Source organism: Hippopotamus amphibius, chromosome 9 (assembly GCF_030028045.1).
Source record: "Hippopotamus amphibius kiboko isolate mHipAmp2 chromosome 9, mHipAmp2.hap2, whole genome shotgun sequence".
In the NCBI taxonomy this organism is placed as follows: Eukaryota; Metazoa; Chordata; class Mammalia; order Artiodactyla; family Hippopotamidae; genus Hippopotamus; species Hippopotamus amphibius.
The window spans coordinates 97,889,343-97,908,481 of NC_080194.1; the positions used below are offsets into that span (position 1 = coordinate 97,889,343).

Below are 19,139 nucleotides of genomic sequence, written 5' to 3' on the forward strand. Positions count from 1 at the left end.
GCCTGCCTCCCTCCCCTGAAAGCACGACTGTGAGGGGAGGGCTGCCTTCGGTGCTGACCCCAGGCTGCTGCCGGTCCCGCCTGACCGACTTAGGACACCGCCGCGACACGCTGAGGAAGAAAGAGACTCTGACTTCCTCCGTCCTCGGAGGCAAGGTCTGATGCAGAAAGGAATGAGTCCTTTCGTTCCACCTCCCAGTCGTCCTCGGGGGGCCCCGGATGGCTCCCCTTTGGTGGAGATGGCCGGGCGGCTGGCGTGGAAGGCCCGGGCGGAGCAGGGCTGGGGGGTGGGGGTGGGGCGCGGTCATTGTAGCTCCCCAGTGTCAAGTGGAACGGCCCCCCTCTCTGCCGGGCGAAGTGCTCTGTTTGCCTTACAGGGACCAGCATATCAGCTGCACGTAAATACCAGAGACACACTTGCCCAACTGGAAATTGCAGAACTAGTGCATTTTTCCCACAGCAGAGACTAATACCCCTGGATTGAAAGGAAAAAAAGAAAGGCATAAACAAAAAATAAAGTACCACACATATTGCACTTTTTTGCCGAATGAACTTTTTACCTCACGTTCATCTCACCAAAGTCTCTTCAGAGGAGCCTGGTTTACAAGATAATAAAGCTAATGGTTATTATACAGTAGTGTACACACTGCTAATGGGAAAGAGACTGGAAAGAAAGTCATTGTTTCAAAGTACCTCTTAAAGAGTAGTACTAAGCCTTCTTAGTGTTACTTTAGTATTTGTGAAGAGAGAACTGCCTGGAGCCTCACATAGGTCACTAGTCAGGGGACAGAGCAACGGAGATGGTCGGGCGGCGCTGGGAAAACGCCTGACTGACCAACAGAACCAGTCTCCTCTCACGAGCTTACGTTTCAGCGAATACAGATCATTGTGGAATGGATTGATTTCTGCTTGAAACAAATGAGAAAAGCAAACAGGCGCTTACAACACAGTCCAGCAGGACGGGTCATGCTCTTGTCTGTCGGTCTGAACAGACCCGGCCGCTGCCGGGTACTCCCCAGTGCCTGCCTCTGGGGCCTTCATCCATCCACCTCTGTCCTGCCTCATCCAGCAGCCCGGCCGCCCGGCTGGAACTCCCAGCTTGCCTGGGCTCAGTGGCTCATGGCCCTGTTGGGGGCGGGCATCTGTGCCGAGCTGTTAACGCAGCCATTCCAGGGACTCTGAAATGAGCGCCCCCCCCCCCGTTTTCAACTTGGAAGGCATTTTAATTTCATAAATATTCTAGCGCTTCTGTAGAACATTTTGGGAAAACATCCTTCAGTCTGAACAAATCAAGCCCTGTTTTATAACTGGCTTCTTTGGAAAGACTTAAAACACATTAGAGATCTTAATGAGAGGATCTCTTAAATGAAATGATGTTGTCTATTTCACGAAATCATCCCTCTTAAGCATTAGGAGGACTAAGCCATCTGTAGAAGGAGCCTAATTCTTTCATCTTGGGTTTTCACTACCTGTTGTCAAATCACAAAAAGGAGTCCTCCACGCCACCCTTCCTTGCTCACACCCAGAGTCCAGCTCCAAGCAGAGGGCCTCTGTAGGGCGCCCTGCTGCCGAGAGGGGCCAGGACGGAACTCCTAGACCTTCCATGCTTCTCCTCCCGTGCCTGGACAGGTACTACAAAGAGGAAAGGCAACTTAAAGGTATTCTCTAGATGCAGCATCAGTGTAGCTACCTCTCTTCTTTGTGCTTTAAGGAAGATGCTTTGTGCTTAACGCGTTCATCTGCTGATAGGACAAGCCACTCGAAAGGACAGAAACGACAGTCTTGGTAAATAATACTGAATTTGTAACACTTGGATGTTAGTGTCCAAATGACAGATTACTCACTACTTCTAGGTACAGAGTCAACTAGCTGTAGCATCTTTTTTACTTGTTCTGATGATTGGACTGTAAGGGTGAATGACATATAATGTGTCCGGCAGATGTTCTGCTTACATGGCTAACACGTCTGGCCTTCTGAATATTGCTATAATACTTGAACATTTCATTGCAAGTCAAAACTCTAAGGAAATTAAGGGTGTGATTCCCACATGGTGGAAAACAAACTCTGAAGTGACTTTGGATTTAGCATTGACATAAATGGAAAACTGTTGGTTTCTACAGAAAAGAACTCATTAAAGCGTGATCCGGGGCAGGGGTGGCGGTGGGGGGGAAGGCACAGCACGGCCACTTCACATGGGAGACAGAAGTTCCTTTCTCTCGTCCTTACACTTCCTAAGCCCTATAGAAGCTGTCCAAATATACAAAGCTCAATAAACGATTAGCAACATCTAATGTAGTCAAAGTAGTTATTACATTTTAAAAGAGATGCTAGATCTCTAAAGACCAACTGCCCCAAACCAGAAGTCTCCGCAGAAGACTGTGCAGGAAGAGCCCAGGGCTGCCGCTCTTGATTTCTTGAGATTCCTGCCCCTGATCTCCACTGCGGTGCATCTCTTGGTTCCACAGGTGACATCCGTGGACCTCCGAGGACACTCTGACACTCTGTGACCCAGGGCACCTTCTGATGAGGTGTGTCACCTATTCTCAGATGGAGGTAGCCACCAGGCTCGGGGGTGGTACCTGCGGTTACTCAGCGGCCCCTGAAACGAGGCTCATGCTCTCACCTGGGTCTCAGGGACAACCTGCAACAGCAGCTTAGAACTTATGATTCATGACAAAGTACACCTTTCCTTTATTTCCTGTGCATCCGATTTCAGTGTGTATTCTTCATTTGTCTTTAAGGAACACGCTGTTGCTTGGTTTCAGTGAAAAATGTATTGCCTTTTTTTTTTTTCTTTTTGCCCATATGTAACGGCACACATTTTTTCTTGCTTTCACCAAAGTTTCCTTCGATAATGAAGTGACGAGGTTCTGTGTAAAACCTAGGTCTGGATGTTTTCTTCTTATAAAACTTTCGTCGGTGCCTCCGATGAGAGCTTGCTCCACTTGAGCTGAAGGCAGAAGCTGCAGCCTACAACCACGTTCCAGCACTTGCCACAGAAACCATGGTGGGACAGAGCCAGGAGGAGGCAACATTCACCCGGCCAGGTCCTCTGATTCCAGTTGGGTGACTTGAGTTTTTCCCCATTAGGGAGAGGGCGGGAAAAATAAGCTTTAACTTTAAAAGGCTGGAATAAAAATAGAAATACACACTCTCTTCACCTGACCCGCCTCCCTTCCTGCACTGAGGTTAGTTGACCAGGACGTAGCCACTGTGCTGTGGGTCCACGGCTTCCAGCATCTCACAATCAAAGAGCCCAGGGAACTCCGAGAGCGCTAGAGGGTCGTAGCTGGAGGGGGTCTCCTGCAGTCCTGAGCTCCTGGGACAGTCTGGGGCCGCCATGCCGCCCTGCTGGGCTCCGTCCCCGGGGTAGGGACAGGGAGCGGGGTGGTCTGGCTCGGGGGAGGCCGTGCCCGGCAGCTCGCAAGTCTGGTAGGAGAACTGTAGGGGTGCTGGTGCGGCCCCCGCCTGCTGCGGTGGTGGAGGCGGCGGCGGCGGCGGAGGGGCAGCCCGGGGACCTGGTGAGGCGGGCAGCGGCGGCAGCCGCATCTCTGGGTACTGGCGGAGGAAAGGGCTGAACTGCATGTGCTCAGAAGCAGGCTCCAGGACAGGGCTCAGGGGCTGGGTCAGGCTGAAGGGTGGCGGCTGCTGGGGTGGCGGCGGTGCCTCCTGGTGGGGAAGGGGCTGTGGGTACGCGCTCTCTGCTATCTGCATCTGATTAAAATATGCCTGCAGCTGAGACTGCTTCTGGAGGAAGAGCCGCTTCTGTTGGAGTCTAAGTTGGCAATACCAAAAGAAAGAATTTTAAATCTTCTTCAGTGACGGCAATTTTAATGTAAATCCAGTATCAGTCATTAGTGTCCGTCCTCCCACTTCTCTCTTTCCCATGGCAGGAAAAAAAAAAAAAAAAAGTGGGGGTAGGAACCAGTCATGTTCGGTTTCTTAAACCCAATCTTATTTTTGTCCCCGAATTCTAGCTGACCCCTCAAGTGAAAGTGAATTCCTTTTCTCTAAGACTTGAGGTTTTCCTCCCTATGAAGCAAGAGGCTGATTTCCCATCTGGAGTGTTTTGAAGTGGGGTTGACACCTTGGCCTCTGTGGGTGTCTGCAGGGCGATGGATTAGGGTAGTTCTACCTTGGCCAAGAAATTTCTACTAGTGAGGCCTGGGGACACAGATTACTGCAAGGGAGGATGGAGGCCTTCTCTCCAGTATAACCCACTGAAACTGCAGTAGCTCACGGATCCTGAAACCTTAGGTCTATTCATAGCCCAAAGGGGAAACACTAAGAGAAAAGGAAAACAAAGCACGCTTAGGGCTGCTATTCCCTGACAGGTCTATGTTCCGTGGACAGTGGAATATCCGCGTTAGCATACTGAACCCTGTTTTCCTGATAGAGGCAAGTACCAGAGGAAAGGACAACACACCCAGCTTAAGTCTGCCATAAAGAGGGTGATTTCTTTGGCTAACCACCATCTCTCACCTGTGTTCTTGCAGCTGCTGTTCAAGGCTCCGTGGTGGTTCTTTACAATAAAGCTGACAGGTGTTCTGGGCTTTTGACAGAAGGCTGGGCTTCTGGAAGAGCAGAAAAATACAAACATGACATGTTGTCTGTCATCTAGGACGCGGTCATTAGATTGTACTTTTGCCTGGAGGATGAAGCCAAGTGAGTCCTCCAGAATCTGCGCAGGATGCAGGGACTGGCACTCACTCATTGAGCCCCTGGGAGAGCCTGAAGCCCACAGCACTGGGCCAGCAGGCCTGGGCTTTCTCAGTTCTCACCTGCTTCCCTTTTCTGTCTCTAAAAGTCCTCTAGGACTGGGAGACTCATGGAGACTAAAAACAATGAGAAAAGTGGAGTGAGAGCCATAGCAAAGGTCACAGCACCTGCTGAATGAACAGACGATTCATTCTTTGAGGAATCTAGGTTGTATCTTTTTTAGATTTTCAGGCACCAGCAGAGCTGATGGTACATTTCTGCTGACTTCAGATTTCCATTTTATTTATTATTCACTAAGAGGCATAGCACAGAAGCAAAGAAGCCAGGGTTCTCTTTCCTGCTGCTCAGTGGCAGTATCCTTTCCTGGGGTCTGAGGACAGATCTTTTTCTGCTGCCAAGACAGAGCATAAGGCTAAGTCTGAACATGTTGTTAGAAACTGCAAGTCAGACCTGCCTGCCTATAAAGGAATTAGGCAGCTACCCTAAAAAAATACCAAGCAAAACAGGTTCCTGCTTTGCATAAAGGCAGATGCGGGATGAACAAAGCGAGCTGGAGCAACGAGGGGGAGGACCCCACCTGGAGTCTGTGCTGCAGGTACTGGGCTTCCAGGCTGTGCCGCTGGGAGAGCTGCGGGTGCGCCCCGCCGCTGCCGGGGAGGGGAGACGCGCTCTTCTGCGGAGCAGGAGCTTCCTCCTGAGGAGCCAGGGGTGGAGACACGTTCAGTTTCCCACTTGAGAAAGTTTCAAGTCTCAGTTTAAGCACCTTGGCACGTGTCCAAGGGGAACTCCAACTCTCTTAAGACGTAATCCTCAACGCTCTTACATAACCAGTAGGCTGAGGGTTACTCACTTTGCAGAAAATGTATACATGTGTACCCTGTAGTAAACAACAGTCAGTACTGGAGCAGAGGCCCCGCTGTCACCAGAAGGTTACTACCTTCATGAGGGCATCAAATGCTACAATATCCCTGATGTACTGAAAATGGGCTCAAATAAAACTTATTAGATAAACAGCAATATTTTTTGTATTTTTAGCATAAATAATTCATTTATAATATTTAATGAAGTGGTATCACATCAAAAATAGTGGCGACAAACTTCTCATTTGTACTATTATTCATAAGTTTTGTGTGTGTGCGCATGAGGGGAGGGGCGCTCGAGGGAGCCTCTCAGAGGTAATTCACATGGAATCTGCCCCGTGAGCCAAGCGCGGTAGAGCACGCCTAGGCCTCCACGTGGTGGTATAGATCACCTGGGCCAGAGTGGACAGGTCTAACCCAACCTGTCGGGCAGAGGGCAGCAACGAGGAAAGCTTCCAGGCTGTGGGCTTTCTAGAAGGAAAGGAGTAGATCCTCTGAATGAAATGACACAATTTCAGGACCAACTGATGTATCATTCTCACAGAGGCCCGGTAGGCAGGGCCCGGAGCACCCACCTGAGGGCAACTGCTGCCCAGGTCTTGGAGCTGAGGAGCAGGTGATGCCAGGGTAGGGTCTGCCTCTGACCCTATTTGCTCATATAACAACTGCACTTTGTTCAGCTCTAGGATTCCTTTGGTTCTAGCCAGATTCTGAAGATGTTGTCTAAATGCTACAATCCCTGAAACAAAGAACAATGACCAAACAGTTTAAATAAAACACAAGGCCTTTCCGTGACCACAGGTATGAAGCCAACATGGCAACAAACTCCAGCCGGTCCTACCACTAAGAGCTGGAAGAGCCGGCAGAGAAAGCAGCCACTCACCTTGGGTGAGGGAGGTGTCTGACGCCCGGCGGCCCTCTCGGAAGCTCACTGGAGACCTGTTGTGGGCCTCTCGTTTCTGGGAGCTCAGAACCTGCATGGCGGGGTTGGCAGGCCTCAGGCTCACGAAGGGGGACGCCATGCGGGGCGAGGGCTGATTGGCTAACATGATGTCCTTAAGGGAAGGGTTGTCCTCGAGAAAGTGTAGGTCCCTCTGAACAGACCCCATATCACACTCAGAGTCCACGCTGTCGAGGGAGGGGTTGTCACTCATGGAGAAAATTTTCCCTTTAAGAGAAAAAACAAAACAAAACAACACCAGGATGACCACCAATAAACAGTATCTTCTTGGAACATGGAATACAAAGCATACCCAGCGTGAGTTTCCACAGCTCCAACGTCCTTAATCTCCAACCAAAACATCTTTTCAAAACTTTTTACGTGTCAATTTAATCAGCTTTGAATTCTGTGGGGGAAAGCACTCCAGAACGTGTATGCATAAGATCTTGGCCGCTCCAAAAGAGCCAGAGTCCTTGATGAGTCACACAGCACTTGGCTGAAACCTGGGAGCTGGGGGAGCCAACTAAGAGACACTGCCTTCTAACCTCTGCGAGCTGCTGAGCAGGCCTCGCCTTAACTCTTGCTGAATGTGGTCCACAAAGGAACAAGACAGAGAAAACATTCCAGGAACTGGTTGGTATCATTACTGTTTCTTGGAGAAGACTCAAGAGGCTGGGAAGACAACCCACTGCTTCCTGGAACTCATACCTGAACCAGGCATCACGACCAGCTGATTGCTCACTTCTGACAGAGTGTGCCGTCGCTGCCCGCTGCGTGTGGACTGGAAGGCGTCGAAGGCCTGACTGGGGTCTTCCTCGGCCTCTCCTTCGGTCTCCAGCCCTTCATCAATGGAGGTCTCCATCATGTTGCTGGGCAGTGACTGGCACCCCTTCCTCGCCAGGACGGGAGGCACAGGGTCCAGGAGACAGCCATTTACCTAAACGTCAGCGTGAGAGGGATGTGAGAGGAACTCGCAGTTTCTGCTCTGCTGAGGCATTTGAAAAATCCACAAAGGCAAAAAATGTCAAGACCTGTGGCCAGGAGATTGGGATTGCCATATATACATTAATATGTATAAAACAGATGACGTATGAGAAAAAAAAATCAAATTATACACTTTATATATGCAGTTTATTGTATGTCAATTATATCGCAGTAAAATTCTTTTTAAAAGGGAAAAAAAAAGACCTGTGGCCAATTAGAAATTAAGTAAAATATTAAAAATGTACATATTTGTTACTAATGACAACCATGTAGATGAGAAGTTAAGGCAAGACTGCAGCACTTCAGAGACAGAAGCCCATTATGACCCAAATTGGCACTGTCTCCCAGGTTTCTCTGAGTCATCATTATTACAATAAACAAATTTTTTTTAGTGGTTTCCAGATGAATAGGGTATATTAGCTTGAGGCCTACCAGTTATTATTTTTTTTAATAAGGGAAATGAAGAGGGAGAAGATGAGATTTAAAAAAAAAAACCAACTGCATGGCTCATAGCAAAGAAAAGAGTAGTCACCAGCATTCCTCTAATTTTCAACCACAAAACACACTGGAAACCTCTAGACATACTTTTATGTTCATAATTTAAGTACCTGCACATTTGATTTCGTCTTTAATTGATTCTATTTGCCTGAGGAATGGAAAAAAGAATTCTTTAAAGACAGACATACCACAAAAAGGAGTGAAAAAAAAAATTCAAATGGCAAACAGCCAACGCCTTCCATTATAGAATAACACATGACTCAGAGGCCCCGAATTCCAGCAGAGGTTAGCGAGCACCCGCGCTCTGACCTCTCCTCCAGCAACACACACAGCCTCCACACTCCCCGTCCCACGGGGAGAGCTCAGCACCTCCTGTGAGAACGCTGCCTTCCCGTGCAGTTGCCAGGCGAACACAAAGGGGAGTTGTGGCTGCGTGTCCTTCTGGCTGGTAAAAGCCCCAGTGAGGAGGCAATTATTTACCTCGTTACCTTAACTATTCCCCTGCGGAAATCAATCCAGTTTTCTCCTATGAATAGCTGCTCAGGAGCAGCCGGGCAGAAGACTGAGCTCCCAGCAGGGCTTTCACCTGGAATACACCCGGTAGCGCTATTGTTTCCTTTGGAAGCAGGAGACGCTCATGTATGTGAGAGGTGACGTGGGACATCGCTGTGCCAGACACGGGAAACTTTCCTCTTATGGCAACCAGTCTGAGGCACTGCAAGGCCCTTTATTTGGAGAGGGAGACTTGGGTGACTCAGATCGTTATTTGCTTGGGGGAGGGGACGGTTATTCCATAAAATCTGTTCTGGGGCTGCAGTCGTTACTTGGATAAGGCAGCTAATGCACTACAGGGTTTTAAAGTGACAAGTGGGCATTTAAAAGGAAGCGTGGAAAAATGCTTTTTTCCCAGACTAAGACCAACCTTCCCCATGGCACTAGAAAACAAAAACTCCGAAATCTGGCCAGCAACAGTTATGCTCCTCTTCACCCTTCCCAGATAAGTGTTCCTTTTTTTTTAAATTATAAATTTATTATTGGCTGCATTGTGTCTTCATTGCTGTGCGCAGGGTTTCTCTAGTTGCGGCGAGCGGGTGCTACTCTTCATTGTGGTGCGCGGGCTTCTCATTGCGGTGGCTGCTCTTGTTGTGGAGCACAGGCTCTAGAGTGCACATGGGCTTAGTTGCTCTGTGGCATGTGGGATCTTCCCGGACCAGAGATGGAACCCATGTCCCCTGCATTGGCAGCCGGATTCTTAACCACTGCGCCACCAGGGAAGCCCTAAGTGTTCCCTTTTTGACTATACTTAAGTTTTCTTGCAGGAAAGAATAGTAGTTTGGGAACTTAACATTCATAACTCTACATTAACTGTCTACTAATATAATTTTCTAAGACTAGCCAAGGATGATTTGGAAATGAATAAAGCAACAGAGAAAAGACTATTATCAAGTATCTACTGAGCATCTTTACATTTTATAGCCTACATCAAAATTTTATCAGATATTTCTCGCAGTATAGCCTAACAACCATGTTCTTTCTTTCCTTAGTAGAGAAAAGCCACTTTTTTTCTGAGTACTCAAAAAACCCTGCAGTTCCCCCAAATTCATGGTTTTTCTTAAATTGTCTGCTTATAAATTTATTTCCTCATCTAGACTACAAGAATTTTTATCGTTCATTGAAAAATGTTTGCTGAATTCAGTTTCACCCTGGGACAGGTAGGTAACAATGATCTGGTTTTTCAGATGAGGCCTGGTGATGACTGAATCAGAAAATGCTATCCTGACCCATTCACAGTGAAGAGGTATGAACACAAAGATGCCCTAGAGTCCGTTCACAGTTACAGGTGTGAACACTTTCATTGCTAAGATAAGTTCCTGAAACACGTGATAATCATGCCACCCTTGCCTGCCAGTTTACCCAGGGACTTGATATAACAAATTAAACTCTAGGATTTTGTGACTGAAACATTGGGCTGATCTACCTTAGCGACCTAAGCTGCTAGAAATGAGATCTTTTGCTCTAGGAGACAATCCAGGCTAAAAGAGTTCAAAATACAATGTGTGTGTGGGGGGGGGGTCAAAAGGTACATTTTCCAATTCAATGTTTTTGCCTTTCTTTAAAGTTCAATTGATCACTTCACTTCTGATAAGAGACCTCTATGCAGCAGGTAGCGTACATGTAGGAGTCAGACTCTCAGAAACTCACCACTAATTGAAAACACCCCAAGCTTACCACAAATACAAGATTCTAGCACAGAGGACTGGCAGACTGTCATGGACTGAATGTTTGCATCTCCCCTTAAATTCACACAGTGAAGCCCTAACCTCAGTGTGGCTGTATTTGGAGGTGGAGCCTCTAAAGCGCTAACACAGCAGACTAATGCACGGTACTGGCCAGTGAGCCTGCAGGCTGGGAACGTGCTGTATTTCACTTGTATCCTAAGTGCCTAGCGTGTCTGGCATATACTGAAGAGGCTCAGACCTCAGCTCCATCACTTATTGGGCACATTGCTTAACTTCTATAAAGCTGTTTTTTTTTCTTTTTTATTCCCACTTGTAAAATGGGAGTAAAGTTGTTTGGGAGGATTAACTAAAACACTGTGTATATTTACATTTTTTCTTGACCAAAGAGAATGCTTTATAACCATAAAATTTTTTAAAGTATGAGAATAAAAAACATTTTCTTTTAAAGCATTTTTACCATCTTGAGGCAAATTAAACAAACAACTGGGTGAGGAAGGAAAGAACTGGATAACCCAGTTCTAGAAATTTATCCAAAGGAAATAATCAAAGGTATACTCAAAAACTTAGACAGGGATATTCACCTGAAGTGTATGTAAGGAAGCAAAAAAATTAAAGTACCCAATGTCCAAAAATAGGAGAGTAGTTAAATAAGGGTACATCTTATACAATATATTAGGCAGTTCTTAAATACAGCTCATGCTTTCAAAGAAGATTTCATGGTATGGGGAAAATGCTCATGATGTTATATTATGTAAAAGCAAGGTACAAAATTACATATAATAGAATAAAATTTTGTTTTAACAAGTCTACCTACGTACTGAGTCACCCTATATTCATCCACCCACCCATCCCTCTACTCTAAGGAAACGTGTCAAAATGGGCTTAACTTTGGGTAGGGGGATTATGGATAAATTAACTTTTTCCTTTATTCCTCTCTGAATTTTCCATGTGTGATTCTGATTGGTTTGATGTTTTTAATTACAAATTAAAAAATTCAAAAATAGAAGTAAAAGTGCAATTTTTCCCCTGTACAAAGTCTTAGAGGTTAACACTCTTAGTTTTTGATGAATATCCTTTTTAGACCTTCTCTTATGTGTACTACCTTTATAATTTAAAGAAGGTATTAAAAATGTCAATAGACATGAACAGCTCTACTACACTTGCACTTTCATAGTTTAGCTTCACAGTTTCCTTCCGCTATCCAGATATGATGATAACTTGGAGAATATTTTTCTTACAGAATCTCTAATAAAATGTTAAAAGTGACTGAAGTGTCTGTGTGTGTGTATATATGTATGTATGTGTGTGTGTATGTGCATGTATGTGTGTGTGCATATGTATGTGCGTGTATGTGTGCGTGTATGTGCGTGCGCACGTGTGTGTGTGTGCGCGCGCGTGTGTACGTATGCATAAAGCCCATTATTCCTGAGGATGCTCTCAGCAGTGAGAGACTGCCCCTACAAGGGCTTGCATCTGCTCCCATGTGGGCTCTGTGCCGCCTGCAGGTTTCGGTTACCGCTCAGAGTTGGGTGACTATCTCAGAAAGGTGCTATTTTTTGGAGCATTCCCAAACCAATGTTTCAAAGCAGACCTCCTGAGGGATTTTACGGATAGTTTTAAGTTTAATTTGGAGACTTCTGGAAGGGAAGGAGAGGTGAAACCTCTGAAGGGCCCAGTACATGCCACCAACAGCGAGCAGAAATGACTGAGCAATCATGCAGTTATGTGGCATCTTTTGGGCGGCAGCAAACAGGCATTAGAGTAAATACATATGAAGCAAGACCGACGGCAAAGGGCCAGTGTCTCTGTCTGGTGGTTATGTGTGTGCGTTTACTTATGGGCCGCAGAGAAAGACACTGGGGAGGGATGAGGCACAAAGAGTACTGCTGACATAAATGAGATGGTCCACAAGTAAGACCAGCGGATGCCTATGGCCTGGCCAAGTGCCAGGGTGGCCCTGCCAGTGTGGGTGGCCAGTTGCAGCGTGGCATTGCTCATCCTACAAATGCAAATATGCCATCTAGCTTCTGTCTGTATCTTTCACAAAATCATTCATTTCCTGCCTGTTTCCTAGTTACAGTAACAATCACAAGCTTTAAAAATAGCTTGCCCTATATAATACGGCAGACAGTGCCCAATCTGTGTTTCGGGCCTCGTGCCCTCACAGCCAAGCTTTTAGCAGACTGCATTTTAATTTTTTCAAGGGAATTAGATTTTAAAAATAAGTGAATGATGTTGTCCCAATTTATGTCTAAATTGCTGGGTGAGATGTAACAGCAGTCTACAGGGATCTGAACATGCTAGGTAACCACAGGCAGAGGAAACAGACTGTCCACAGGAAGTGGTCTCGTCCTCAGGGACAGGTGCACTAACTCCTCAGGGTCAGGAACCCGGCTTAGCACCTGCTTAGGGCAGCTGAGCCTCAAGCTGCCTTGACTCCACTCTAGTCACTACTCATGGCTTAACTTCTGAATCAGCTCTGACTCTAAAGCTCCCTATTTCTGAAAATGCTATTCACCTTCCCAATCATCAAGGCTCAAAATACTGTTATCGGTTTGGACTTTTTTCTCTGGACCCTAACAGTCTATCAGTTTTGTCTGTGCAATCTCACTCACACCATCCCCGCCTCTCCAGGTTCACAGGCACCAACTGAGCTCAGGCCATCATCCTCTCCCCCGACACACACTCTAACCTTTCCTGTGCGTCACCAGTCTCTCTCCTGCCCAATGCAGGCTATGGACCCTTCCAGGTTCATTGCCGAAGCACAACATGGATCATGATGCTTCCTTAAATCAAAAGATCTTCAACTGCTTCCTACTACTTTGCAGAAGTCCATTTAGCAAAAACTCTCTTTTTTTAAAAAATATTTATTTGGCTGCACCGGGTCTAAGTTGTGGCATGTGGGATCTAGGTTCCCGACCAGGGATCGAACCTGGGCCCCCTGCATTGGGAGTGTGGAGTCTTAACCACTGGACCGCCAGGGATGTCTCCAGAAAAAACTCTCTTGATAATACTGAAACACCCAGCCTAGAGAAAGAGTCTACCCCTTGGCTTGCCCTTCACAGCAAGGCTACTGTCTTTATTTCGCACAACTCCCTTTGCATGTCCTCTCCCTCTGCCACACTGAGCTCCTGCTCTGACTTAGAGGGACCCGGGCTTTCCTGATGTTTGCTGTTGCTCAGGCCTTTCCCTCCACTGAGACATCACACCCTAGTTTCCACCCACCCCAATTCTGCCCACCTCTCAATTCCCAGCTCTGACAGTTAAGCCAAAGACATTCCTGATCAAGGAGCTAAAGGCAACTCCCCTGCCCCCTCCTCGTCTTGCAGCACTTTGACTTATATCTCGTTGAGGGACCAACTGTGTTTTATCAACTTATTTAGCACCTGGCGTGTGGCCTTTAGTCATGCATCACGCCTCTTCTGCCAGACTACAAACTCTGAGACAGAACTCATGTCTGAGTCATCTTTTTATTACCTAACAAGGTTAAAAAGACAGGAAACCAATATTTATTGAGTATCTACAATTTGTCCAGAACCTCACACACATTCTCTCAATTCATCCTCACAAGTCTCACGAAGTTGGTATCCCTGTTTTACACAAGAGAAGTGGAGGCTCAGAGAAGTTAGTAACTTTGCCCAAGTTCACACAGCTAGGGAAGAGCAGAGTCTATTTTAAACATACGCTACGACCTGCCCATTAATATGATCCTCTGGGTATCACTTGACGCTAAGTCTATAAATCACAAATTAGAAGTTAAATAAATATTCATTAAATGAGAGAAGCTGTCATCTTCCATATACTAAAAGCCAACTTTATGCAGCACAGAATAAATTTATCTCCTTTAAGTATGTTCAAACTGGACAAAAAAAGATGTTTAACTGACCAAAAAAGATGGCTCATTATTTTGTAGCTGCAGCACACGCAGCAGAAGAGAGGCCATGAGAACACAGGCAAAGCCCAATTCAGCACAATAGTTATATTTTTGTTTTCAGAATTACAGTTCGTTTAAAAAAAAAAATCCAAAACCTATAAGGGATCTAGAACTTGAGAGAAGGAACTCGTTAAGGAAAGAGAATGAAGGATTCTGAAAAGTACACGTGAGATCTGACATGTTACATAACCATCATAATGACAAGGTAGAGAGAGAGCCGAGGTTAGGCCTGGATACTTTTCTCAGGTCTTCTGCACAAAAACAGTGACTCCTGTCACTGAGTGACTCCTGAGTGACTTGAGGAAATGACAAAGGTCAGCTAAGCCAAAGTACAACATTTGTGGACCAAGCTGAAATCTCCAGCCAACCAGCCAGCTCGGAGCCTCTCAAACACATCTGTACCTTTGGAGTGTCGACACACTCTTCCTCCATGAACGCTGCTTCTGCCTGACAGCCGGGTGCTGGAAACGGGAAGGCGTCCACATTGGATGCCTGCGGGAGGAGGGCAGATCGCATCACTCGCACGTTCGGGGAATGCACAGTCACTGGGAGCCCCACAGTTTGTGCCTGTAAATACGGCAAGAACAGAAACTCTGGTACCATTAATACTTTCTATGTAAATGTACAAAATTCTTGAAGTAAAACAATTCTTCCTGGTGCAATTAAAGGATAAATAGTGATTTGTTGGAAACTCCGGAAAAGATGTCATGAGCTACAAACATGGCATAGGTGTGGATCTAAAGCAGTCTCAGGAACCAATTATTCTGAGGAAGGTTGTACAGAATTTTAGTCCTTTTCCACGATGAGGTGTGTAACTTCCACAGAGATGACAAGAAAGCTAGTCTTTGTAAAGAATCTAAGGATGCTCTTTTTTTTTTTTCAATTCAACAAACATATATTGTCTGCATCCTTAAATATATTACCTTGGAAAGATATAAAGAGTAGAAAAATCCCAGTCTCTAGGAGTAGGAGCTCAAAACTGAACCAGAGATACACACAACTAACTGTGATACAAAGTACACTGCAATAGGGGCTCTCTACCTGCATTTTTTTTTTGCGGGGGGGGGGTGGTAGGGGGTGAGAGGGTATATATTTCTTGGCAAGGGTGTATGTGAAGAGGAAGAAGAGAGAAGCAGCAGCTACTCGGAGGGAACAGGAATGTCCTTCTTTGAAGGAGACGCACAGACTGAACACAGCCTGCTTGCCCAGAGGAATCAGAGATGCTTATTGCTGAGCCAGTTATTATGCTCCTGAAGTCAGCCTATTCTAGAAAGTCCATGCTCCATGTCTCCTCCATTAAAAACTCTAAGTAAACAGATATTACAAACTCTTTTAAAAAATCATTTAAAGGAGAATCTTCCTTTATGACAATTGGCAAGGATTAATTTTGAAGATGAAACTGTTGGATAATCCTTTCCTCCCCATCTCTTCAAAACTAGGAGAATAATTTATTAGATGCCTTTTGAACATAACAGACACTGCAAAGTATCTGAGGGGACAGTCACCACACCAGTTTCTAAAAGGCAGAGGAATGGCCTATATTTTTTCTGCCACTATCACTTTAAGGGATATAGGATGGTGAACTTTCAATTCAAACACATGAAAAGAACAAAATGGTATGATTCCAGCTTTTCCCTTCCCAAGACCCGGGTTTGATTCCTGGCTCCATCACTTACTGCTTGTGTGAACTTCGTCAGTTACCCAAACTCTTCGAATCTTATTTTCTTCACCCCAAAAAAGGGCATAATATCTAATTCACAGTGACGTTAGGATTGTAAAAGGCAACATGTGAAGTCCTTCACTCAGAAATGTTAATTCCTCCTTTCACCTTCTTTCTGAAGTCTTAAAATGATGACAATAATTTAATATAGGAATTAGACTGTAAAACAAGTACACAGTTTTGCTCTCATATACTATCTAACGGTTCCCAGTTAAAATTTCAGGTTGATGGTTTTCAATAATGGGGGGATAGGTTAGAAATCTTCTTTATAGTTGACTGTGAATGTATTTGGAATCTACTTTATACCGCAACATTAACAGCATCAGATATACTGCATGAGATAAAGAATAAGATAGCAACAGTGAGGTGCTGGTGCTACATGGATAGCAAAAAGAGCAAGAAAACACACTGTGCACTGTGCACTGTTCCTCAGGCCTATCTCCTCAGCTGCTTTTGAGACTAAACATTTTTCTTTTCCTTTCAAGCATTAGTCACTTTAATTTTTTAGCTACAATGTAAAATTTACATTTCCTAATAAAGCACATGTGATACATTCTTCTTACCCTTATCATTGGCTTTTCAATCCAAGGATAAAGCTGAACTTTGATTTCTGTTTCCCAAATTTATTAGACCGCTCCTTCTTAGGAGGGCAAAGCGTTACCTGTAGACACTGCGCTGGAAACGAGACACTAACATGGGACCTAAGATACGGCGTTCTTCTCCCTCCCTGCCTCTGGTCAGCTGTGACTTTTTAAATGGCAGGATTGTGCTGGGCCAGACCAAGCATCACACATTTTCCTCGACAAGCTTCACATCCACCCCGGACTACGACAACTTACTGTAAACTTCTTTAAGGGCAGAGAAATAACACATTTTATTGTGACAATCACTTCATAGGAAATACAATGATAGATTTAGGGGTCTACTTTTTAGGATTATTGCAATCACTGAGGGGATTAAAGAAGTCTTTTTGGCACAAGTTAAGTTAGAGTACAAATATTCAAATAGCATGCCCAGCACTAAAGAGCTGACTAAAGAACATGTTATTATAATAAATAGATTGTTGATTAATATCCCAAGAGGGCAGATATTACCAGTTTCTTCAAGCGTGGCCATAAACACAACAGGTATGTGAAAAGATGCTCACTGCCGCTACTTATCAGAGAAATGCAAATCAAAACTACAATGAGATATCACCTCACACTGGTCAAAATGGCCATCATTAACAAGTCTACAAACAACAAACGCTGGAGAGGGTGTGGAGAAAACAGAATGCTCCTACAGTGTTGATGGGAATTTAAGCTGGTGCAGCCACTGTGGAAAACAGAATGGAGGTTCCTCAGGAAACTAAAAATAGAACTACCATATGATCCAGCAATCCCACCTCTGGGTATATATCCAGACAAAACCATAATTAAAAAAGATACATGTGCCCCTATGTTCACAGCAGCACTATTTACAATCGCCAAGACATGGAAACAACCTAAACGTCCATCCACAGATGAATGGATAAAGAAGATGTGGTACATATATACAATGGTATACTACTCAGTCATAAAAAAGAACAAAATAAGGCCATTTGCAGCAACATGGATGCAACTAGAGATTATCACACTTAGTGATAATCTTCACTTACTAAGTGAAGTCGGAAAGAGAAAGACAAATACCATACGATATCACTTAACATGTGGAATCTAGAATATGGCACAACATGAACCTATCTACAAAACAGAAACAGACTCACAGGCACAGAAAACAGACGCTGGGTTACCAAGGTGGAGGGGAGGGAGGGGAGGGAGGGACTGGGAATCTGGGGACAGTAGCTGCAAACTATTACATACAGAATGGGTAAACAGCAAGGGAACTATACTCAATACCCTGGGATAAACCATAATGGAAAAGAACATAAAAGAATGCACATATGTGTATAACTGAGTCACTCTTCTGTATAGCAGAAATTAACACAACATTGTAAATCAACTACACTTCAATAAAAAAAAATAAGAGTGGCCATAAACAGTGACCATGTCCACTAACTGTAATGACTTTTTAGATCATATGTTTACTGTCTTGAATCTCTCCATCTGACTTTATGCTTTCCAGCACTATTAAAATGTAAATAATGTCTTCTCCTATGGGAAAACTCTGTACTGCTCCCATAGGAATATGCTTATTATGGACAGAATTGCTCCCCCCGCCCCCGCCCCCGCCCATATGCGGAAGCCCTAACCCCCAGTGGGACTGTGTCTGTAGACAGGGCCTTCAAGGAGACAGTTAAGGTTAAATGGGGTCATAAGGGTGGTATCCCTCTAAGAAGAGGATGAGACACCAGAGATCTCTCTCCCTGCATGTGCAGAGAAGAGGAAGTGTGAGGACACAGTGGGAAGGTGGCCATCTACAAGCCAGGAAGACAGTCCTCACCGGAACCCTGACAGCACCTTGGTCTTGGACTTCCAGCCTCCGAAACTGTGAAAATGTAAATTTTGCTGTTGAAGCTGCCAAGTCTCTGGTGCTTTGTTACAGCAGCCCTAGTTGACTTTTTTTCCCTTTTCTTTTCTTTGTTTTAATATTTATTTATTTATTTGGTTGTGCTGGATCTTGGTTGCAGCGCGCCAGCTCCTTAGCTGTCGTATGCGGGCTCCTTTAGCTGCAGCTCCAGGGCTCCTTGGTTGCGGCTTTCCAGCTCCTTAGTTGCAGCATGTGAACTCTTAGTTGCAGCATGCATGTGGGATCTAGTTCCCTGACCAGGGATAGAACTTGGGCCCCCTGCATTGGGAGCATGGAGTCTTATCCACTGCACCACCAGGGAAGTCCCCCTAGTTGACTTTTTCTTACAGTTGTGGAGGGCAACCTCTAATTAGTAATTAAAGAAGAACTGGAGTGATTGTTTCATTCTAGTCTACTTACCAATGATGGAAAGTTGGAGTGGAGGGACTGTTAAAAACTAGTAGTTAGAATTCACAAGAAAAAGGCATATTTTTTTAAAATAGTTGTCTGCAAGCAATTAGATGTAACATTTCCTGCATATTATGTGGCAAATATAAGTACTCCAAATCCATCTAAGATGGGAATCTTACTGTTTTCTAAGTAGTAATCATGGGTTGTTTATCACTATACCATAAATTCCTTAAGAGCAGGGACTGCTTCCTGGGTACCTATGAAACCACGATGGCTGGGACCGTGCCTGGCACATGAGTGCTCTATCTGAACTGAACTGCTGGTATCAATTAACCAATTTTATCTTT

At 45.1% G+C, this 19,139-nt stretch overlaps 2 protein-coding genes across 5 annotated transcripts in view; one reads left to right on the top strand and one right to left on the bottom strand.

The window, feature by feature from the left end:
- The window catches only part of PPP2R1B (protein phosphatase 2 scaffold subunit Abeta), a 37,107-nt gene extending 36,638 nt beyond the window's left edge, over window positions 1-469 (top strand). Inside the window, exon 17 of the mRNA XM_057748416.1 lies at window positions 377-469. Within this exon, the coding sequence (XP_057604399.1) occupies window positions 377-469 (93 nt within the window). The remainder of the gene's footprint in view (window positions 1-376) is intronic.
- A 2,719-nt stretch (window positions 470-3,188) lies between these two features.
- SIK2 (salt inducible kinase 2) overlaps window positions 3,189-19,139 on the bottom strand; it is a 108,891-nt gene continuing 92,940 nt past the window's right edge. For 2 of the 4 annotated variants that reach the window (XM_057748407.1, XM_057748410.1), the window contains exons 9-15: window positions 14,577-14,741; window positions 7,227-7,455; window positions 6,462-6,746; window positions 6,154-6,317; window positions 5,296-5,412; window positions 4,482-4,573; window positions 3,189-3,774 (exon numbers count right to left, since the gene is read on the bottom strand). In XM_057748407.1, coding sequence (XP_057604390.1) covers window positions 3,189-3,774; window positions 4,482-4,573; window positions 5,296-5,412; window positions 6,154-6,317; window positions 6,462-6,746; window positions 7,227-7,455; window positions 14,577-14,741 — 1,638 coding nt within the window. Of the gene's footprint in view, window positions 3,879-4,481; window positions 4,574-5,295; window positions 5,413-6,153; window positions 6,318-6,461; window positions 6,747-7,226; window positions 7,456-14,576; window positions 14,742-19,139 lie in introns of all 4 variants that reach the window. The other 2 variants (XM_057748409.1, XM_057748411.1) reach the window with 2 other exon arrangements.